This window comes from Trematomus bernacchii, unplaced genomic scaffold (genome assembly GCF_902827165.1).
Source record: "Trematomus bernacchii unplaced genomic scaffold, fTreBer1.1, whole genome shotgun sequence".
NCBI lineage: Eukaryota > Metazoa > Chordata > Actinopteri > Perciformes > Nototheniidae > Trematomus > Trematomus bernacchii.
In genome coordinates, this window is record NW_022987613.1 from 365,883 (window position 1) to 390,807 (window position 24,925).

General features: G+C 40.2%; 1 protein-coding gene and 1 long non-coding RNA gene across 3 annotated transcripts; both read left to right on the forward strand.

Moving 5' to 3' along the window:
• Positions 1-1,843: 1,843 nt before the first annotated feature.
• On the forward strand, positions 1,844-4,341 carry LOC117483714. 2 transcript variants are annotated; one of them, XR_004556003.1, is made up of 3 exons: positions 1,844-1,886; positions 2,893-2,936; positions 4,114-4,341. It is a non-coding gene; the product is annotated as an uncharacterized LOC117483714 (long non-coding RNA). The 2 variants fall into 2 exon arrangements; XR_004556004.1 differs by lacking the exon at positions 1,844-1,886 and adding an exon at positions 2,420-2,457.
• Positions 4,342-6,911: 2,570 nt separating this feature from the next.
• Positions 6,912-13,150, forward strand: LOC117483713 (proteasomal ubiquitin receptor ADRM1-like; the record flags this gene model as incomplete). The annotated part of the gene is made up of 6 exons (XM_034132072.1): positions 6,912-7,011; positions 7,519-7,612; positions 8,807-9,039; positions 10,863-11,020; positions 11,253-11,355; positions 12,850-13,150. Coding segments are annotated over 6 exons (792 nt in total), but the record flags the coding sequence as incomplete, so codon positions are not given.
• Between the last annotated feature and the right edge of the window lie 11,775 nt (positions 13,151-24,925).

Below are 24,925 nucleotides of genomic sequence, written 5' to 3' on the forward strand. Positions count from 1 at the left end.
GTTTGTTTGTGTTCACTTTGAATCTGGGGTGTCTTAAAGGATGGAGTTAAAAGCTTCATGTGTTTTCTTTCCAGTAGTTTGAGTTGGTTGTGTTCTGAATGTTTCTGCACATTTGTTCCCAATCTGCTTCTGGCATATTGCAGGATCATTCATTTCCCCATGTATTTGTTACATTAATAATACTGTGTTCATCTTGATTTCTTAATGTAATATTTGAACCATCTGAGTTAGAAATGTTGTTTCCACTCCAGGGTCATAAACTGTAAGCATGTATTTTATTAATGGCTTGATGTCTTGAAAAGATCTCTTTTTAAATGCCGGAAAGATAACTCCTCACTTGGAAGAATGTGAATAAATGGTATTTGAGTAAATCATATTGTAACGAAAGCTGTTCAAAGGACTTCACGTCTTTATCACCGAACATTTGTCCAAATGTCCTCAAGCCCTTAGAAGCCCATAGTTTCAACATGTGGTGGTCTTTGTTCAGTTTGTGAGGAGGGAAGTCTTGATCAGTTCATTTCTTTCAAGAAGATTACATCTCCATATCGTTTTAGATTACGACAGACTTCCCTCCAAACCTTAAGTGAAGCAACAACCCTTTTTTTAATGATTACTTTCTAGTAGTTTCTTTATCATTAAACACGTTTTGATCACAATGTGTTAGAGTTTAAAATCAGATCTATATCATTTCCCACCAATAACAGAGTTATGTCTTAATGCTGATATACTGGGAACATCTGATGCTATCAAGTTGAACATATTGAAACTTTATTGGTTTGTTAATTGTGTTTGTGTGCGCAATAAATGTTCAGATGCTCAGAGAAGCCAAAGCATCCTTCATCCATCATTCACATCCACATATTAATTAACATTTAAATATACATCTCTAATTTGTCAAGTGATTAATTTAATTTCTGTTTCTTTTGGTAACAGTCAGTGACAGCAGGAGCACAGACATGTGATCAGATCACACTGACAACTCATTACACTCTATTATCATATATTATTATATATTATATTAAATGGACTAACAGCAAAGGTCTATCAGAACATGTCAAATCTTTTTTCATCAAATGCTTGATGTTAATATAATGTTTCCTCTTTTTAACACATGTTGTAATATATGTTTTATTATAGACTTACTGCCTGGGGACTCTCAAAGACTGAATGTGAAGTCGTGGCCTCAGCTCTGAAGTCTGACCCCTCTCATCTGAGAGATCTGGACCTGAGTCTCAACCCTCTGGATGATTCAGATGTGGAGCTGCTGAGTTCTGGACTAAAGAGTCCAAACTGCAGACTGGAGGCTCTCAGGTCAGTTCACTGACTGCAGTTCATATTGATCTGTTTGTGTTTATGATTTTCTGAATTTTAACAAATACAATGTTATTTTTATTTGTTCTGTTTTTGCTAATGACTGGATATTGATCAGAGTAACAAAGAGAAGGTGAATGTGTGAGGGAGAGTGTTTGAGCTTCCACAGACTCACTCTGTGCTCCATGAGTCAGTGGAGATGCTGTCAGTACTGATGAGCTGTGAGGGAGATGAAGGAGTTGTTAAACATCTGATCAAAGTTAAAGTTCCAGATTATCAGTGGATTGTTTCTGCATCATCTCTGACATTAAAACCCTGTTTCACTCTGAACAGATTATTAAACCTGGAGTTATTTCAAACAGGAACATTGTTTTCTAAACTTACATCATGTTTTCTTTATTCAGACTGGAGGGCTGCAGTTTGACAGAGATCAGCTGTTCTGATCTGGCCTCAGCTCTGAAGTCCAACATCCATCTGAGAGATCTGGACCTGAGTGACAACGCTCTGCAGAATTCAGGAGTGGAGCTGCTGAGAGATCTTCTGGAGAGTCCAGACTGCAGACTGGAGACTCTCAGGTCAGTTCACTGACTCTCTGTTACTGCTGGAGATCTCACATGTTCACTTTGTCATTGAACCTCATTTATATTCATTAATAACTTACATCCATAAAGTTGTAAATGTCCTTATATTCATATTTCATTTTAAAGATTAAGAAGTAAGAACTGCAGACATACATGTTGAGTGTTTCTTAAAGGAACTGTAATAGATGTTAGTTGTAAAAAGTAAATGTATGTATTTAATATTTAGTAAATGATAACGTCTGAATAAAGGTCATCTGAAGTCATTTCAGTTTTACATGATAAAGTTCACTTTCTGAAGTAGACAGATGTTTCTGTTCAGATTCATTTAAATGTTGAGTAACATCTGATTGGATTATAAACAGATTTGTATCCTCATCATGTTTTCTTTATTCAGACTGTGGAACTGCAGGTTGTCAGAGATCAGCTGTTCTGCTCTGGCCTCAGCTCTGAAGTCCAACATCCATCTGAGAGATCTGGACCTGAGTCAGAACCCTCTGCAGGATTCAGGAGAGAAGCTGCTGAGAGATCTTCTGGAGAGTCCAGACTGCAGACTGGAGACCCTCAGGTCAGTAAGGGGTCTCTGCTGGTTCAGCAGTATTGTATGAAACACAGGGAGGTGTTTCTCTCACTGGGGAATCACAACAGATCAGTGATGTTATCCACTGACTGCAGGCTCTTTCATTCTTCCATCAACTATAGAAGGCCAGCTGGAAATGCAAAGCCACATTTAGTAAGTAATCAACTTTCCACCAGACATATGGGATTTGACAGAAGAGTGGAAAAGGTAGTCTGTTTTTGATGGGATGTTTTTAGCTCCTTGACTAATGACTGTTACTTCCTGTAATGCAGCTGAGAGCTGTGGCAGTCAGTCGTAGTGTTTGCAGAGAAGATATGATGGGATGTAAAGCATGAGATCAGTCAGGACTCTGAAGCTGACTCAAAGAACAAACACTTATTTTAAACTGGATCCATAACTGTTGGATTGTGTTCATCCCTACAGGATCAGAGAGGATGAGACGATCAGAGCCAAGATCCAGAAGAACTGTGAGTACTGAATATCCTCCATTCATCAAGATATGAAACTCTTTCATGGAGCATGTCCTCAGAGGAAAACAACACTCTTGTTTTTCTCTCTTCATCATTTTGGCTGTTTCTCTTCACAACAACTGTCTATCAAAACAGTGACGCGTTCACTGACACTCTGTAAAATGTAAATAAACTCTGAAGAATAAAACACATGAAAACATCAACATTATAACCAGTTACAGTATTACCATCAAAATATACTTGAGTCAAAGTAGAAGTACTCAGATCTTGTACTTGAGTAAAAGTAGAAGTACTCAGATCTGGTACTTGAGTAAAAGTAGAAGTACTCAGATCTTGTACTTGAGAGAAGTAGAAGTACTCAGATCTTGTACTTGAGTAAAAGTAGAAGTACTCAGATCTGGTACTTGAGTAAAAGTAGAAGTACCAGAGTGTAGGAATACTCTGTTACAGTAAAAGGCCTGCATTCAAATGTTACTTAATACAAGTAGAAAAGTATTAGCATCAAAATATAGTTAAAGTACCAAAAGTAGTCATTGTGCAGATTGGTCCATTTCAGAATAATATAAGTTTAAGATAAGTTTTATAATTATTGATCATATCAGGTATTAAATACATGTAGTGGAGTAAAAGTACACCATGTACCTCTGAACTGTAGTGGAGTAGAAGTACAAAGTAGCATAAAATGGAAATACTCAGGAAAGGTACAAGTACCTCAACATTGTACTTAAGTGTGGAGGCGTGTGGCGCAGTAGATAGAGCGTTGATGTTCGGATCAAGGGAGCACAGGTTCAAACCCCACTGCAGTCAGCATGTCGTTGTGTCCCTGAGACACTTCACCCCAAATGGCTCCTGTGGGGATTGCCCACAGTATTGAGTATGTTAGTCGCTTTGGATAAAAGTGTCTAACAAGTGACATGTAAAGTAAAAGTACAGTCCTTGAGTAAATGTACTTAGTTCCTCTCCTGATCTGTAAAGCTCTCCCAACATATGCAGGTTAGCATCCGGCAGCTTCTATGTGCTGGGGACCCGTACTGTACATTTCTCTCATCACACGTTGGGCTCCTCAACATGTGTGGGTTCCCAGCAGGACTCTCTGAGCTGCAGACACATTCTTTCTGTGACTTTGTTCCAGATATTTGGAGCATAATAACTGAAGCTGTTTCTCCATGTTCAGGAACTCCCATCCCCCGAGTCCTGCGGCAGGAAGCGCTCCTTCTCTCCAAGAACTCCTGGACCCTGCAAGCTGGTCCAGAACCAGAGTCCCAGTGAGGAGTCCAGCCAGTCCACCTCTCAGAGTTAAACTAAACTACAACATTATTAAAGATCATGTTTAAAGTTAAAAAAGGATGCTTTCAGACTGAATCCAGAAGTTTCTCAAGCTGCAGTCAAAGCAGGTCATTTGAGGAATATATAAAACAATTATAAAACTGTAATAAGAATTACTCTGAATACTTTCTTCGGACATTTTATTTAAACGACATTTTAAACAAATATTTCAAATGTTTCTGACTTTCTATCCGAGTGCTTTTCTCATGAATTAACGACTTAATTTCATTTTTTTTTCATTTCCATCTTTATTTCGAACAGATTAAAAAAACAAATAAAAAATAACAAATGTGAAAAACAGAATACCGTATTGTTAGAATACAGTATTTATCAATATTCATATTAATAATAATAATAAATCATATGTGTCCGAAAGGGAGCAGGAGGAAGCAAATGCTTATTAATTCCCACCCCTTACTTACCGCTGATCAATGATTATCCTTTAAATCATTTCTGCAAGTTATTCCTACTTACATATTTACATTTATACATACATTTACAATCATTTCTCATCTTCAATCACCTTAAATCATTCTCATAGTTTTCCAAGAAAGTGTTTCTGTACATCCTTTTAAAGTGAATTATATTTGTGCTTTGTTTGAACTCCTGCTCCAAACCGTTCCATCAAATCACCCCACAGATTGTTCTACTCATACTTCTCACAGTTGTTCTGACCTTGAGTTGTTTCAAATGTAGATTTCCTCTCAAATTATACCCGCCCTCTCTGTCTATGAACAATGTTTGTAATTTCCTAGGAAGTAGATGATGTCTTGCTCTGTACATGATTTGTGCCGTTTTAAATGTAACCAGATCAGTAAACTTCAGTGTGTGTGACTTCAAGAATAATGAATGAGTGTGTTCAAGATATCCAACATTATTGATTATTCTTATAGCCCTTTTTTGTAATGTGCATAACGGCTGTAGGTTGGTTTTGTAAGTGTTTCCCCAAATCTCCACACAGTAACTCAGACATGGCAATATGAGTGTATTATACAGAGCATAATGAGTTGTAGTCCAGAATGTGTCTTGCTTTCCCCAATATAGAATAGAATATGGAGGGATGAAACCCTCTCCAATGGTCACACATGCAGAGCACACAGCACACACAGTGAAATTTGGCCTCTGCTTTTAACCCATCCTAGTACAAGGAGTCTAGTACTAGGAGCAGTGGGCAGCTATTGTACAGCGCCCGGGGAGCAATGGGAGTGGGGGGGGAAGGGGGGTGTCCGGTGCCTTGCTCAAGGGCACCACGGCAGGGCAGGAGGTGAACTGGGACCTCTCCAAGTAGAAGTCCACACTCCATATTTAGGTCTGGTCGGGGACTTGAACCAGCGACCCTACGGCTCACAGTCCAAGCCCCTACTGACTGAGCCACTGCCGGACCAATATTGCGATAGTCTTAGCCAGTTTTGCTTTTACATGATTGATATGAGGTTTCCAGCTGATCTTGTGGTCTCAAACCACACCAAGGAACTTCATTTCATATACTCTTTCTATGTTTATGTTATCTAGTATTAATTGCACCTGAGGATTTGTTTTATGTTTTCCAAATAGCATAATATTTGTTTTGCTTAAATTTAATGTTAATTTGTTCTTAAATCTTTTTTTTTTTCTTGTGTATTTCATAAACAGGATATTTGATTTTTTTATAATAAATATTATTTTCTCAGCTCTGTGATAAAAAAACACATTTTAAAAATAAATATCCCACTTCTTGTACTTATATCCTGCTTGATGAGTCAGCAGTAAAGCAGCCAGGCGTTAACGGTCAGCTGGCATGTGTATCTGTTCATTGGCTCATATGTGTAGCATGTTTAATGGCAGTGTGTTGAAAATGGCTGACAGGTGAATATGTCAGATCTCTGTGTGTTACTCAGAGAACCGTGTGCAGTGTTTTAGAAAGTGCAGAGTTGAATTGCAGATTGTGTGCAGAGCTGAAAATGTGTTTAGAGTTCTGTTTGATTTGATCCAGCCAGTTCTGCCACAGCAAAGCATAAGGGCTCAGAGCTTGGACCTATTGTGTTCACATTATATACGCTTCCTTTAGGCAATAAGGAATCACTCGGGACATTTTCATTGTTATGCGGATGATACTCAATTATACACAATGTAGACAAAAGTATTGGACCACCTACACATGAGAGAGATACCGCAGGTCCTTCCTTCCTGCAGCGGTCAGACTATATAACCACCACGACCCCTAGTAGACCCCCCACACAACAACACAGACTATAACACCTATTATCATTTCTTTTTTAAATCTGTAATACTTTGCTGTATGCATGCTTTAGGTAACATGAAGCTGTCTCTGGCTCTTTCTGCTGTAACAATGTACATGTATCCTCTGTGGGACTAATAAAGGGATTCTGATTCTGATTAAATAAACTCAACATGTACACGTATACTGGTTGTTTTTTCAGTTTAGTTTTTATAGCGCATGGTGGAAAGGAGCAGGGAGAAGTACATCTCATTTTACCTGCCCCTTCTTAAAAAAGAAAAAATGAAATAACCATAAAAAAGTAAAATAAAAGCATTATTATGTCACAGTTACAAATACTGAAACATAAAACCATCACAAGTCCACTTCATACTGTCTAGTTACGCTTTCTTTATACATTTTCTTAATTGTCATGCTGGATTTTCTTGTTCTCCCGTGCAGGTGAGGGCGGCCTGCAAAGCCTTCTGGGTAATATGAGCCACAACCAGCTGATGCAGCTCATCGGACCGACTGGACTGGGCGGGATCGGTACGGAGGAGAAACTCACAGAGTGTATCTGTCGTGGCTTCCTTCCTTGTTTATCTATCAAGCCACTAGACGCTTTAAACAGACATTTTATAACTTACATTACTTACAGTTGAAGAGACGAGAGATGTGTTTGCTCAAAATAAAATAACAAACTTTTACACATGCAAGAAAGAAAAGAGGGCTTTACAATAGTCAAAACAAAGAGGCAAATAAAATAACAAACAACTTAGGTATTCTTTCTGTCTTGATGAGGCTTATATAACTTCATAACTTAAAAGTTGAACGGTTAGAAACTGTTCCTCGACGCCGTCCTTCTGACAGGTTTCCCATCTCTGTCACTTTAGAGGAGGCGACGTGGGAATTGTAGTCTTTTATACTCTGGTTGACTACAGACGTCACGATTAGGTGGCCTTTCTTATAAAAACGAAATACTGGCTCTAACAATATGTCATGAATGTTATTTATGTTTAGTTTCTCTCAGATGATAACGTGATGTTTCGCCCTCAGGGGGCCTCGGGGCCCTCGCTGGCCCAGGATTGGCTAACCTGCTGGGCAGCAGCAGCTCCAGCAGCGTCCCTGCAGCCAGCAACTCCTCCACCAGGTCACTTTAAATACACATCTTTTTATAACACTACATTTACTCCAAACAGCTGCTGACGGTGTGTGTGGACTACTTGGTGGCATATTTTTTATTTTTTTTTAACGTACACGGTTTTGATTTAATTATGAAAGTGTGACCTCAGCTCCTATCAAAAGTCCATAATAAGCGTTTAGCCGAATAAAATATGTTCCATTCGAGACCCATTTTTATAAAATCCATCCCTGTATAATAGACTTGCTTTATATCTTGTTATTGTTCATTTGTAAATTCAACATGTATTTTTTCTACTTTCTTGTATTTTAATTTGTATTGTACAATGCCATGTCTTTTTATGCTGCTGCAACACAAACATGTCCCAAATTGGGATCTATAAAGTACTTCAGGGCCCTGGCTTTAGAAATGAACTTGCGACTATTCTCCACCAGAGGGAGACATTTTCCCAAAATACATGCTATGGTTTCCTGCACAAAATAATTAAATGCCAAATAAAATTAAGAAAAGTGTTCAGAAAATACAGAACATTTTTATAATTTGAGTTATTTTATTTAGTTGAAGTGTGTGGAAGTTAAAAATCCTAACAGATGTTTGTTAAACATTTTATTCAGTGGATATTATAGTGATAGTGATCGTGGTGGTCTAATGGATAGTGAGGTGGGCTGAAGATCGGAAGGTTGTGAGTTCAAATCCCACCAGGAACATCACCACTAGTGTGCCCTTGAGTAAGGCACTTAGCCCTTAGTTACTCCAGGGAGAATGTCCCTGTAATTGGTCATTGTAAGTTGCTTTGGATAAAAGCGTCAGCTAAATGAAGTGTAATGTAAAATATTATATATTTATTTATAATGTCATGGCAGTATTTGATGCAGATAATACATAGGAGAATAATAAAAGTAAATACATTTAAAAAATATAATTTTTTTACCAGTGATGTTCAAGTAAAAACAGTTGCAAGAATCCTGACAAACATCAGATGAAGCCATACAAATTACAATAATAGAAATAATAATGATGGAACAAAATTATAATAATTAGTACAAATACAAAAATAATACATTGGTGAATAAAAAAAGTAAATACATGTAAAAAAACTATTATATGTAATAAATATAGTAGAAATACAAGATTACATGGGTAAATAAATAAATAATATATATATATAAAATGACCCACTGATGTTCCTCTCTCTCCTCTCAGCCCGTCCACAGCCGTCACCCCCACCTCCTCCTCAGCCTCCAGCCGCCTCGGCTCCGCCCAGGTTCCCACCAGCCCCATCACTCCCGTCACCCCCACCAACACCTCCGTCACCTCCCCCACCGCCTCCTCCCCCGCTACCGCCGCCGGGACCCCCAACGCCTCGCAGCCCATCCAGCTGAGGGACCTGCAGAGCATCCTGGCCACCATGAACGTCCCCTCGGGGGGGCAGGGAGGTGAGAGAGTACACCAGAAGTACTGAGAGGAAGTAACTAAGTACATGTTGATGCAGGGAGGTGAGAGAGTACACCAGAAGTACTGAGAGGAAGTAACTAAGTACATGTTGATGCAGGGGGGTGAGAGAGTACACCAGAAGTACTGAGAGGAAGTAACTAAGTACATGTTGATGCAGGGAGGTGAGAGAGTACACCAGAAGTACTGAGAGGAAGTAACTAAGTACATTTTGATGCAGGGAGGTGAGAGAGTACACCAGAAGTACTGAGAGGAAATAACTAAGTACATGTTGATGCAGGGGGGTGAGAGAGTACACCAGAAGTACTGAGAGGAAGTAACTAAGTACATGTTGATGCAGGGAGGTGAGAGAGTACACCAGAAGTACTGAGAGGAAGTAACTAAGTACATGTTGATGCAGGGGGGTGAGAGAGTACACCAGAAGTACTGAGAGGAAGTAACTAAGTACATTTTGATGCAGGGGGGGGGGGGAGAGAGTACACCAGAAGTACTGAGAGGAAGTAACTAAGTACATGTTGATGCAGGGGGATGAGAGAGTACACCAGAAGTACTGAGAGGAAGTAACTAAGTACATGTTGATGCAGGGAGGTGAGAGAGTACACCAGAAGTACTGAGAGGAAGTAACTAAGTACATTTTGATGCAGGGGGATGAGAGAGTACACCAGAAGTACTGAGAGGAAGTAACTAAGTACATTTTGATGCAGGGAGGTGAGAGAGTACACCAGAAGTACTGAGAGGAAGTAACTAAGTACATTTTGATGCAGGGGGATGAGAGAGTACACCAGAAGTACTGAGAGGAAGTAACTAAGTACATTTTGATGCAGGGGGATGAGAGAGTACACCAGAAGTACTGAGAGGAAGTAACTAAGTACATTTTGATGCAGGGGGATGAGAGAGTACACCAGAAGTACTGAGAGGAAGTAACTAAGTACATGTTGATGCAGGGGGGTGAGAGAGTACACCAGAAGTACTGAGAGGAAGTAACCAGAGGTGGCAAAAGTACACACATCCTTTACTCAAGTAGAAGTACAGATACTCGTGTTTAAAAATATTCTGGTAAAAGTAGAAGTACTGACTAAACTTCTTTACTCAAGTAAAAGTAAAGAGGCTTTGAAATGTACTTCAGTAAAAAGTACCCATAACTAGCAGCTGTTTTAAAGAGTACCTGACCTCCCTTTATATTAATAGAACAATAATGTCATTGTTAGCTAATGAATGTGAGTACTTCTACTTTTACTCGAGTACAAGATGTGAGTGCTTGTACCTTTACTAAAGCACAGATGTGAGTACTTGTACCTTTACTAAAGCACAGATGTGAGTACTTCGACTTTACTCGAGTACAAGATGTGAGTGCTTGTACCTTTACTAAAGCACAGATGTGAGTACTTGTACCTTTACTAAAGCACAGATGTGAGTACTTGTACCTTTACTAAAGCACAGATGTGAGTACTTGTACCTTTGCTAAAGCACAGATGTGAGTACTTGTACCTTTACTAAAGCACAGATCTGAGTACTTGTACCTTTGCTAAAGCACACATCTGAGTACTTGTACCTTTACTAAAGCACAGATCTGAGTACTTGTACCTTTACTAAAGCACAGATCTGAGTACTTGTACCTTTACTAAAGCACAGATCTGAGTACTTGTACCTTTGCTAAAGCACAGATCTGAGTACTTGTACCTTTACTAAAGCACAGATGTGAGTACTTGTACCTTTACTAAAGCACAGATGTGAGTACTTGTACCTTTACTAAAGCACAGATGTGAGTTCTTGTACCTTTGCTAAAGCACAGATGTGGTTTCTGCAGTGGATCTGTCCAGCGTGCTCACCCCGGAGGTCATGGCTCCCATCCTGTCTCACCCCGAGGTGCAGCAGCGTCTCTCTCCCTTCCTCCCCTCCGGAGAGTCTCTCCCTCAGAGCAGCGAGGAGCTGAACAACACTCTCAGCTCGCCTCAGTTCCAGCAGGTATCAATATCATCCTCAATACGTCTGATTGAGTTCAGTGCCAACATGTTGCTTCCTCATGTTCATTTAACACCGCCATGTTTATGAGAGATACGGACGTTTGTATATAAAATACTTCTACTGTGTGTGTGTGTGTGTGTGTGTGTGTGTGTGTGTGTGTGTGTGTGTGTGTGTGTGTGTGTGTGTGTGTGTGTGTGTGTGTGTGTGTGTGTGTGTGTGTGTGTGTGTGCAGGCGATGAGTATGTTCAGCAGTGCGCTGGCCTCAGGTCAGTTAGGTCCTCTGATGAATCAGTTTGGTCTCCCTGCAGAAGCCGTGGACGCCGCCAACAAAGGAGGTGAGTTTCACATCTACTGAGGAAAATCACCTTCATGGTTTAGGTTCTTTTTGGACATTTATACTGTGACTTATTCTACGATTCTTAGGATTTAGGATCGTTTTACTCTATACTACACAGTATTACCAAAGCATTCTGCACAAAGCGTTATAACACACTACGATTATATGACTTTTTCTAATTTCTACACATTTTCTGGGATTTTTCACAACACACTACGCAGTGGCGTTTTTATATGTACAAAAGTGGTGGGGCACAAAAAACGTAGATGTCTATATATAAGCTTCTGCAGTGACGTGCAGTGAGGTTCATGGCTGGTGAGGCACTGGCACTGACTCTTCAGGTTTACAAATATTATATTTTGACCTAAACCAAAATATAATATTATTTTCAAAAGCTTTTTTTGTCTGATGCTTCGATTAATTTTAAACAGACAGTTCAACAAAAGGATACCCAAAAAATGTAATTTTATCATTTAAATATTGAATTGTTCTCTCTTAGTAAGATCCCATTTTCAATAAAATGGCGGTCTTACCTTGACTTGAAGATGAAGTCCATTTGCCTATCCTTCTGGACAAACATTTCTATTACTTTTTTGTAAAAGTCCTCCTTATCTTCTTGTAGTTTCAAAAGTCTATCATAAATCTAATCGATAGATTTATGATTCAAAAATTATAAAAGTAGGGTAGACATGTGGATGTTATCCGGCTGAACAAAACGTGCATTTATCTAACAGGTACGTTTCCCACAGATCTTATTTCGAGCTATTTTCTAAAATCCTATGGAGAAATCTCATTGCTTTTTTGTCGAGGGAAGCCATGCGCAGCTTACCTCCGGGTTTTAGGACGCGTCACTGCAGCTCTCTCGTCTCCTCTTCACACACCACACTTTTCGCGGCACACGTACTTACAGCCAATCAGCTCTGAATTATGTGAGATGACGTATGGTGGGGATGGCAGCTCAGTGCCCCTATGGTCATTATTTTTTTGCCACACACATTAAATCGGAAAATACTCTGAGCATGCGCAGTGTAGTTTTTACAGTCACCGTTCACTCAGACAGTGAGAGGAAGGGGCATGATCAGGTTTTGTCCCACTTGGCTCTAAACAGCTCAATAGCATAGACTGTATATATAAAGCTCAATAGGCACACACTGTAGACACTAATTAGAAGAACACAGACTAAAACAGCAATGTACAGACGAATCAGATGATTAAACATGATCTTAAAATATATTTTATATTTTTTTTAATTAATTTTTTGCATTTTTTGTAATAATTATTTGTAATACTTTCTGCTGACACTAGGTGGGGCTGTGCCCCACCTGCCCCTAATGACCAGTCGCCACTGACACTATGTCATTTTACCGTGACCTTTTTTAGTAGATACTATACTCTGACCCACTTCATTGACTGGTATTTCTTTACTGTGTTAATAATAAAACCATCAGTTCTCGCAGCAGTAATTCATGATCACTTCTCTCTCTCTCTGCAGACGTCGAAGCCTTTGCCAAAGCCATGGAGACGGAGACAAAGTCGGACCAGGACGGAGACTCCAAGGACAAGAAGGACGACGACGAGGACATGAGTCTGGACTGAGAGCTTAATATTAACGTATTTATTTAGCTGCTACAGCTGTTTTGTAACTATTACACATTAAGGATGAAGATCTAAGATGAATATAGAAACTGTCGCTAAGACCCTCCCTCCCCCCGCCGATTAATATAAACTGAACAGTTATTAAACCTGCATGACAACTGTACATCCTGAGAAATAAACTCTCTGCTGTGTGTTTATTGGTTTTGTGAAGGATTACTTTATTGTAGACTCAACAGCTTCATGAACTCTATTCACTATTAGACCCCATTTACACGGGAACGTTTGCGTTTACGCGCCGTATGCGTTTTCAAAAAAATATTCCGTTCACACGCATTCGATTCATTTAACGAGGCGGGGCTATGGCTTCATCTATCGGGAAATGATCTTATAGGACGTACACACGGAGCCGTTTGCCCCCCCAGAGCGTTCTGTTTGCAGATCTATCCACCTTGGGACCCGATATCGTTTGCGGGGTCCGTTTCCGCTGTTCCGTTACGGCCTCGTGTGAACGAACGGGCTATACGCGAGAGAAACTATGCGGATACAACCCGTTTCGTCCTCGTGTAAACGGGGCCTGAGATGTTTACCTTAAAAACAAACACAAAACTCAGGACGACTGTGGTGTTTCTGAAGATTCATTTTACAATATGATGATGATGAATATCCACCATGTCAAGGAATCTAAATAATAATAATAAATCTTCCTCCAAAGCAAACATCAATCTAGGTTTTATTGACAGAACCATGTATTTTGTAATTTAACACAGTATTTTGTACGATATACGATACGATAATAATGTAATGGTCAGATCAAGTCTGGCATTTTACATCACAGCAGCTCCATTTGCAACATCAACAAGGACAGATATGAAGACATGATATTATTTAGATTCCTTGACATTTCGGGGAAAAAAGTCATAGTATAGTATGTTGGAAAAAAAAGTCACGGAAGATGATTGACTTTAGATGTATGTTTCAGACATACTATGTGTTTTTTTCTTGGAATTTTCATCATTTTTTTTTAAATGTCAAGGAATCTAAATCATGTCTTCATATCTGTCCTTGTTGATGTTTCATAAACTACAGATTATAGTACGTCAAATATTTTTAAAAAACAACTGAGTATAGTATGCTGAATATTTCATATAAACGACATAGTATAGTATTTAGAAAATAGGCAAAAAACTAAATAGTATAGTATGTTGAATATTTATAGCGTTTTCTAAACCAATATCCTAATCCAACCTAGAATTAGAGTAAACCTTTGTTGTGTATTTTGGGTTTGGGATACCTTAGATCAGTGGTTCTCAAACTTTTTTCAATAATGTACCACCTTTGAAAAAAAAATTCAGCCAAGTACCCCCTGATCAGCGCAAAAACAATTTGTTAGGGAAAAAATGCCTAGCCTATATAAAGAGATACAGTACAGCACTGCACCATCAGTGTCTGATTTATTCAAACAACAACATTGTAACTGAGAAACACTTAAATGCTACATTTCAAATGTTTACAATCCATCACTAAATTCATGGCAAACCAATTTTAACATCATGCAATAACATTGGTTGCAATGAACTGATCTTTTTAATAAGTTGTACTTACAATTTAGTGAGAAACATGGGCTTGTGCTTCACTGAGGATCTTTGTCATTCTGACAGGGAGGCAACCTGCCGTTATTACACTTCACGTTTTGAAATATGTGTAGCCTAACTCTAAAAAAAACCCCTCACTACTCCTAAAATTGGTATATTTATTTATTTTGCCAAGCAACGCTTATTGTTTAGGTCCTTTGATAAGCAGGCAGTCATATAATTAACTAGAACTAGCTAGATCTGATAGATTTTGGACATAAACGCAACTGAAGTATAACCGGACACGAGAGAGAGATCAGAGATCAGATCAGACGGAGAACGCGCAGCTCTTCCGGATCACAGCTCAGCCGCTGTGACGGACCGTTGAGTGGAGCAAAATACACAGTTAGACCTAACACACTAGTTTATCTACTCTGGAACTAGCTAATTATGAATATATGTATTCTTTACTGTCGGGTCACTTATTATAAAAAGCAGAGTTGTGCAGCTCTATTTATTGACCTTTCCAAAGCGTTTGACACAGTCGATCATCACATCTTGAAGCAGAGGCTACTCAGTATTGGCATATCCAGCCATGCAGTGGGGTGGTTTGTGAACTACCTCTCTGAAAGGTCCCAATGTGTTCACTTTGATGGGCTGTCTTCTGAGTGGTTGAACATTGCTAATGGTGTTCCTCAAGGTTCTGTTTTAGGTCCACTTTTATTCTCCATCTACATCAATAGTTTAGGTGAAAATGTGGATGAAGCTACTTTGCATTTTTATGCGGATGACACCGTGATGTACTGTGCAGGTCCCTCCATTAAGGAGGCGGTTGTTAAATTACAGGCTGTTTTTAACATTATTCAGACTCAGCTCTCTGAACTAAAGCTTCTTTTAAATGTTGAGAAAACCAAAGTAATGCTCTTTTCTAAAGCTAAAAAGACTCCAGAGACTGCTTTGGATATTGTGACTATGCAAGGACAAGTACTCCAAGTGGTTAGCTATTATAAATACCTTGGTATCTGGCTTGATGATTGTCTTACTTTTAAACTTCAGGTCACTAATCTGCTTAAAAAGCTGAGGGTTAGACTAGGTTTCTTTTTCAGAAACAAGTCCTGTTTCTCTTTTGAAGCCAGGAAAAGGCTAGTCACTGTGACCTTTTTACCTGTGCTAGACTATGGTGATTTGATCTATATGAATGCACCTGCCCATTGCCTGGAAAGGTTAGATGCCGCCTATCACAGTGCTCTGAGATTTGTTACTAACTGTAAAGTACTTACTCATCACTGTACCCTGTATGCCAAGGCAGGTCTGCCTTCACTTACTGGTCGGAGGCTCAGTCATTGGTACATGTTCATCTACAAAGCCATGCTGGGTAAACTACCTTCTTATATCTGCTCTTTGATCTCACGGACAGTGGCAAGTAGCTATTGCCTGAGATCCCAGGATGTGTTCTTATTACATGTGCCAAGTGCTAGGACTGTTTTAGGTGCTAAAGCTTTTATGTGCGCTGCTCCTCTAGCTTGGAACACTATGCAAAAAACATTGAAACTGAGCATTTTGATTCCCTTGCATCGTTTTAAAGCACGGCTGGATGAAATGTTAATGGGTACCTGTCACTGTGAATAGGTTGCTAATGTATACCCCTGTAATTATGTTGTGATGTCCTTTTGTTTTCTGTTTGTTTTTATATGTGTAACTAAATGTGCCGCAGGTCTCCCTCGTAAAAGAGATCGTTGATCTCAATGGGATTTTTTTAACCTGGATAAATAAAGGCTACAAACAAACAAACAAACATTACAGGTTCAGCGAGCTGCACGAGACTGACGAGGGCTGTCAGGAGAGAGGAAAAGAGAGCACCCCGTTTATTTTTCCCATTTTATTATCCAGAATTATTGTAAACTTTTGAATAAAGTAGTTCATCTACTATTAGTAGTTTGTTTAAATGCATTACTTATGTTTTTTTTCTTTCATAAACATAAAATAAATCTCACGTACCCCCTGCAGTACTCCAACGTACCCCTAGGGGTGCGCGTACCGCCATTTGAGAACCACTGCCTTAGAGATCTAGATTTAGACACTATAGATACTGAAGCCATCATTATCATTACAGATTGCCTACCACAGGGTAAGGCTACATAAAGGGTTACACTAGCAATGCTAATTAATGCTAACTGCTAGCTAGCTGGTGAATCTGCAATCAAAAATGTTGTTGAAGGCCTGATAACATTTAAATATTGTCCTCTTGCTGGAGCTTGACTCACTTTTTATTTGGATCATTCCAGAATTTGAGGACATTTAGACAAAACATTGGATTAAATTAGCCCTTTTTTTTGCTTTCTGTGTATTCAGTATATTTGAGAAATATTATCAGAAAATGGATCAGTCCAGCTCAGGCATCAATGGTTCACTTTTTATCTGATGTTTCATTTGTTGCTTTTAACAGCGCTCAATGGTGGGTTGAAATAATTAGAAATCAATTAAAAAAAGGTCTGTTACCACTTTATCATTCAATTGATCTAACTATAATTTAAAAACAGTTGTGTCTGGTGCCAATAACAACAAAGACCATTCATACAGTGGCGGAGCCAGGACATTTTCAGTGGGGTGGCCACAGGATGGAACCAGTGATCATTTTGGGGTGGCATTGAAATCACTATCATATGAACATAAAAAGGGTGAAGTGGGGGGGGGGGACACAAAACAGGGGGTCCTCCGTAATGAAACATTTTCTCGATTAAATTCCATTTCCTGCATTTCTACAAATATATCAGGGACTATGGTGTTAACAAATCCAAGAAAAATGTGCAGTACATATAATGAGTGTGCACACTTATCTAGTATCCTATCCATGTGAACCTGTTTTATTTGTGATTACCTCACATCCTCTGGGGGGTCCGGGGGCATGCACCCCCATGAAGATTATTTTCTTTAAAGTGAAGCTAAATGCATCAATCTGGTGCACTTTGAGGGCAACATTAAAGGTAGGGTAGGTAATTTTGGAGAGTGCGCTAAAATTTGAAAATACACAGCCGGAAAAAATCTGCCACTTCCTTACAGAGCCCCTCCTCCAACACACACGAACGCACACATGACCAATGAGGGCACGAGATAAGTCTGTGCACAGATGGAAGGCTGACAGGCAGGTAGGCCATCCAGTTATTTTAGCCGGGCCGGCTCAGATGATTGGTCGTGCTTTTTACAGTACTACGGCTTCCACAGATGACATTTATTATGGATTTTTTGTCAAAGCACTTCAGATATTCATTGCTATCGGGATGTTAAGAGCATTCCATGGAATATAACAGAAAGTGTATCTCGAGCCGGTTTCTCAAACTTACCTACCCCACCTTTAAGAGATTTATGGATACAGTTTTCAACACTGATATGAAACAGAACTGTATATATTTCAATAATCAAAAAACCATTAGAATATGCTCACAACCAATAACACATATTTGATAAACTCCTCTCTCCTATCTTTATCTTACCTAGTCTGCATTCTTTCTTTTTATTTATGCATATTTTACTAATCACTCCCCTTACTGTGTGTTTTTTTTTACTGACCAATAGTACACATTGGAATGATTTCTATTAATATTTGTTTACATAGATGACCAAACCGTTTGAGACCCAGTGAGATAACTTAGACTAAAGTTTACAATCTAATCACTCAGAGAGTCCTTTACATAACGTCACATAAGAATTTGTACAATGCATAAAAACGTTAGCTCATACTTTGCTTAATATGTAAATTTAAGGGTGGGATAATCAATGTTACAAAACCAGTCGGAAAGCAATCTCGCCTCTGATATTAATATTATAGCTTACCTGTGGTTAACTTGCCAGCCGAAAATGGCATGCGCGCCTCGAGAACGGCACTCGTGGTCGTGGAGCAGTAAGGTGCGCACACTGCGCAGGTCGGATATGACGCAGCAAAAGTGTTCCGGCAGTGCTCTGGTATATTACAGGAATGGTTCCGCACGTGGAAAACTAGTGACGCTACGGACGGCTGTGATGTGGTGTGGTGAGGGTGTTTGGGGTGGCCAATAGGGTGGCCAGGATTCACCCCCCACCTCCGCCACTGCATTCATATTATGGGTAAATACAGTAATATGCAATAAATGCAGCAGGGTTATTAATTCAGAAACAAATATATATATAGGGAACAATTTAATCCACCATTAACACTAGAGTATTTAAATACCTACACACTTTAACTTAAGTAAGGTTTTGAATGCAGGATGTTTACTTGGTGATTTTCACACTGTGGTATAATATGTTTATTTCAATAACTTTGTTGAGCTTGTTTTTAACTTAATTTCTATCTCACTGAACATAGTCCCTGTGTAAAGTGGTACCAAAATGTTGTTGAAGGCCTGATAACATTTAAATATTGTCCTCTTGCTGGAGCTTGACTCACTTTTTATTTGGATCATTCCAGAATTGGAGGACATTTAGACATCAAAACATTTGATTAAATTAATCCTTTTTTTGTTTTTTTGTGGATCAGTCCAGCTCAGGCATCAATGGTTCTCTTTTTATCTGATGTTTAATTTGTTGCTTTTTAACAGCGCTCAATGGTGGGTTGAAATCATTAGAAATCAATTTAAAAAAGGTCTATTAACCTCTTGATCTAACTATAATTTAAACACAGTTGTGTTCGTCTTAAGTTAATTGTGAAGAGTAAATGTTAATGTGGTTGTAACCTCAACATGCAGAGGCACACATTCTGTATTCTGCGAACATACAGTAATATATGCAATCAATGCAGCAGGGTTATTAATCCAGAAACAAATATATATATATATAATAGGGAACAATCTTATGCACCGTTAACACTAGAGTAGCCTACTTAAATACCTACACACTTTAAATTAAGTGACGTTTTGCAGGATGTTCACTGGGTTATTTTCACACTGTGGTTTTAATATATTTCTTTCAATAACTTTGTTGAGCTTGTTTTTAGCTTTATTTGTATCTCACTGAACATAGTCCCTGTATGTGAACTGGTTCAGCTGATAAGGCTGGTTATGAAACAGAGAGAGGGGGGGGGGGGGGCCTGCAGACAGGGAGGGAGGGAAGTTGAAAGTGAAAGTATGAAGTCAGACTTGTCAGAGTGCCAGAAGCCATTTTACAGCTCGACGGAGCAGGAGGACAACAGGGTGAGTGTTAACATCAGGCTCTGCTTTCTAACACATTATTTACTCTGTTTTACTGGATGTCAGAACATCAGCGTCTTAGAGTCCAAAGAGACTTCTGCAAGTGGTGTAAACTCTTTTTATTTCCTGTTTTCGGACTCATCAAAGCAACATAACATGTGACAGCCCATGCAGCGCAGTCAAAATGGGGAGCGGCCTGTCTGAAGTCTGACTGATTTGATGTATTTTAACCAAGTGTTAAACTTTCCTGTCGGCTCCCAGACCGTAGTGGAGGGAACAGGGGTGACTCTGCAGTCTTCCAGGGCCGAAGCAGAAGCAACAAACCTCGGGTTCAATAACCCACTTTTCAATAAGGCGAGCTCTTCTTTGGGAGGCCGTTGCATTTATTAAGGTCTTTGTTACAGGTCTAACTTTGAAGACACACGACAGACCTTTGCTGCTGTTTCGTTCACTTCAAAAACACACACCACCGCTCACTCACTCTCTCTCGCTCTACCATGCGCACACACATGCACGCGCCACCCCCCCCCCCTCTCTCTCTCTCTCTCTCTCTCTCTCTCTCTTAAAGGGACAGCTGCCTGACTCTGCATGACCCTAATATCATAACACAAGTTTATAATAATGATGGTTATGATTGAAACGTGTGTGTGTGTGTGTGTGTGTGTGTGTGTGTGTGTGTGTGTGTGTGTGTGTGTGTGTGTGTGTGTGTGTGTGTGTGTGTGTGTGTGTGTGTGTGTGTGTGTGTGTTGTGTGTGTGTGTGTGTGTGTGTGTGTGTGTGTGTGTGTGTGTGTGTGTGTGTGTGTGTGTGTGTGTGTGTGTGTGTGTGTGTGTTCGTCTTCAGTGTTACTGGTTTTTCTCTCAGACTGGAGAAGATGAGTGGTTTTAAAGATGAGGAAGAGGACACATCTTCAGTCTCCAGCTGTCTGTCTCTGAAGAGTGACCGGTCTAAAGACTTTCCTCCACACTTCAGTAATGAACCTGGACCTTCAGACACAAAGTAAGAGTTTCTGCTGTAACCTGACCTGCAGAGGATCCAGTTTTTATGTTATCTGATAATCTAACCTGTTCTTTAATGATCGCAGTAAAGAAACTTAGTAACAGTACAGTAACAAAGTTTAAACTCTTGATCCCTGGCGTCATCAGCGATAGTAAATAATCTACATACAGACAGAAGTCAAAATGTGCTCTCTGAATGAACTAATGATGTTTAAAACATGTGTTGTTTCCACAGACAGAGAGCAGAGTCTCCAGTCCCCAGCTGTCTGTCTCTGAAGAGTGACTGGTCTAAAGATCATCCTCCACTATTCAGTAATGAACCTGGACCCTCAGACACAAAGTAAGAGTTTCTGCTGTAACCTGACCTGAAGAGGATCCAGTTCTTATATAATCTAATATATTAAACTGTTCTTTAATAATATCATGTGTGCAGTATAGTACAGAACAAAGGCAGCAGAGTTCAGCAAGCTAACATTATTTGAGGATATTTCAATATGCATTTATTGCATCATTGTATCAGTGGCATACAAAGGTTTTAACCTCTTAAGCACGGCGGTCCCCCATTGGACCCCTCCCACCGTTTTTTTTTTCGAGATAATGTCTCAGGGCTTCTTAACATTTATGAAACTATTAATGTGTAGCACCAGATTAACGGGAAGAATCTCAGCTAACTGAAGATATGAACCATTTTTACCAAAACAAAACACAAGTCTCAAGTCTCCACTGATTATTTAGGTATAGTATCATCACTGAGCGATCCGAACTTGCGACAGGAGAAGCAAACACAGACATCACAACACGTACCTTTACGGAGCTTTTACGGCAGATCGTCTCACCGTAGCTGTCAATTATGTCAAAAGACGTGTTCAATGGCATTAAAACGAAAAAAATATATACTACAACTGTTGATCCATAGGTTGATAATGTACCTGTGCCTTTGAAGAAATTATTTATAATCCATAATTCCATTTTTATGTAAAAATCGGAGCGGAAAAGTTAGCTGCTAATGGTAGCCACCAGAGTGTATGCAGCTTCCGGTTTTGGTAACGCGTCACTCTCACTCCTTATTTGTTAAGGTGTTGGTGTGTATATAACTTTCCCTCGATTCCATTGGCTCTAGCGGTTATAAAGAGATTTCATTCATCAAAATTGAGCAAGGGGGCCAGAGATAGGTCAAATCCACCCAAATGACCCCAGAAGTGGGGTTTTTTGGCTAAATCTCTCTAAAAAGGTCAAATTTCACTTGTTTTGCATCAATCTTGATACAGGGTACTTATCATATATTGTACTTTGGATTCCTAAAGCTTTTAGTCTACCTCACCATCATCCAAGGGTAGTTTTCACTATAAGTAAAAAATAATTTTTGGACGGACACTATAATTTACAGTTTTTTACTATGTAAAATCTGAATTTTCTTTAAAATAAAAAACATCTATATTGATTCTGACTTTTCTACATCCAACTCACAGGTTTATCATTACTTTGAGAATAGAGATTATTAATTTAACCCTTTTAGAAGGGAAGATATGGTCATTTGTTCTGGGAATGTCATTTTCGAGCCTGAGACCTGAAAAACAGGCTCAGGGCTTAAGAGGTTAAATGGCAAAGATATTGATAAATACTCACTAAAAACTAAATATATCATCCAGAACATTATTTACTACTTGGGCATGTTTATGATATGTATTTTAAAGATGTTTATTAATGATAGTGATAACCTGGTGAGCTGGTTGTGTTTAGCATTAGCAGATATAACAGAGCTTTGTGTGATTACATGTAGAGTCAATGCAAAGACCCAGATCCGTGCCTGGAGACACCAAGAAAGTGAAGAGGTGAAATTCATGTCACCTGCGTATTCGTGCAGCGTGACACATTTCATCTTGAGAGTGAAGTTTGTGACGCTCTGCCCATTGGTGAGAATCAGCTCCACTAATGTGACGTGCTGTAAAGGATGTGTTCATCTCCACAGAGGAAAGAGGAAGAGTGGTGTTCCTGTGGAGGAGCAGCTGTCCAGCTGTGCTCTGTGTCAGGACGTCCTGAAGGATCCAGTCTCTACCAGCTGTGGACACTGGTTCTGCAGACAGTGCATCACCTCATACTGGGAGCAGAGACCTCCATCAGGAGACCCCTCCTGTCCCCAGTGTGGAGAAAGATCCAGAACCAGAGCTGGACTGCAGACAGCCAGTCAGACCAGCTCTGTACGAGGTAAGAGGCCGAACACATGCAGCGTCTTATTCCTCTTCCTGGTTCATTTGTTTTTGAACAGGTATACTGTTGTAGAGCATAGACAGTAAGCTGTTTATAAAACATTTAAACTCAGTCTGGTTTTTTTGTTTTATGTTATAATTAGATTCTCAGAGCATTTCCCTCATTCTCTCACGTTTCCTTCTCTTTCAGCAGATAGTGGTCTGCAGGAGGTTTTAGATGAACATAGGCTCAGTCTGAGGAGGAGATGTGAACGTGTGACTGAAGGAACTGATCAAAGTGAAACCCTCCTCAACAGGATCTTCACTGAGCTCTACATCACACAAGGCCAGAGTGAAGAGGTTAATACCCAACATGAGGTGAGGCAGCTGGAGACAGCTTCCAAGAAGAAGCCCCTCCATGACACTCCAATCAAGTGCCAGGACATCTTCAAAGCCTTACCTGACCAACAGACTCACATCAGAGCGGTCCTGACCAACGGAGTCGCTGGAGTTGGAAAAACCTTCTCAGTGCAGAAGTTCACTCTGGACTGGGCCGAGGGTTTGGAAAACCAAGATGTCAGTCTGGTGATCCCGCTCTCCTTCAGGCAGCTGAACCTGATCAAAGGTGAGCAGTACAGTCTTCTCAGGCTGCTCCATGTTTTCCATCCAACCTTACAGAAGGTCACAGCAGAGCAGCTGGCTGTCTGCAAAGTGCTGCTCATCTTTGACGGCCTGGATGAAAGCAGACTTTCTCTGGACTTCAGAAACAATGAGGTTGTGTCTGATGTCTCACAGCAGTCCTCAGTCAACGTGCTGCTGACAAACCTCATCAGGGGGAAGCTGCTTCCCTCGGCTCTCGTCTGGATAACTTCCAGACCTGCAGCGGCCAATCAGATCCCTGCTGAGTGTGTGGACAGGGTAACAGAAGTACGAGGCTTCACTGACGCCCAGAAGGAGGAGTACTTCAGGAAGAGATGGAGTGATGAAGACCTGTCCAGCAGAATCATCTCTCACATCAAGAGCTCCAGGAGCCTCCACATCATGTGTCTGATCCCAGTCTTCTGCTGGATCACTGCTGCAGTTCTGGACCACATGTTGACTACAGACCAGAGAGGAGAGCTGCCCCAGACCCTCACTGACATGTACTCACACTTCCTGCTGGTCCAGACCAAGAGGAAGAAGCAGAAGTATGAAGAGGGACATGAGACGAGTCCACAGCAGCTGACGGAGGCTGACAGGGAGCTTCTTCTGAAGCTGGGGAGGCTGGCGTTTGAACATCTGGAGAAAGGAGACATCATGTTCTACCAAGAAGACCTGCAGCGCTGTGGTCTTGACGTCAACGAGGCCTTGGTGCACTCAGGAGTTTGTACACAGATCTTCAAAAGAGAGAGAGTGATCTTCAAGAAAACAGTCTACTGCTTTGTTCATCTGAGCATTCAGGAGTTTCTGGCTGCAGTCTACATGTTGCACTGTTACACCAACAGAGACACAGAGGTACTGAAGGACTTCCTGAAGAGAGACTATAGCAACAGCAGTGATGATGATTACCCATCCCTGGATGACTTCCTGAAGGGAGTCATGGAGAAATCCCTCAGAAGTGAAAATGGCCACCTGGACCTGTTTGTCCGCTTTCTCCACGGCCTCTCTCTGGAGTCCAACCAGAGACTGTTAGGAGGCCTGCTGGGTCGCACAGACAACAGACCAGAAACCATCCAGAGAGCCATCAGCAACCTGAAGGGGATGATCAGTTATTCCACTCCTGACAGGATGATCAACATCTTCCACTGTCTGACAGAGATGAAGGACCACTCAGTACATCAGGAGATCACAGAGTTCCTGAAGTCAGAGAACAGATCAGAGGAGAAACTCTCTGTGATCCACTGCTCTGCTCTGGCCTACATGCTGCAGATGTCAGAGGAGGTTCTGGATGAGTTGGACCTGATGAAGTACAACACATCACAGGAGGGACGACGGAGACTGATTCCAGCTGTGAGGAACTGCAGGAAGTTCAAGTAAGTCCAGATGTGATTAACTTTATAAACTAATGTGGATCAGG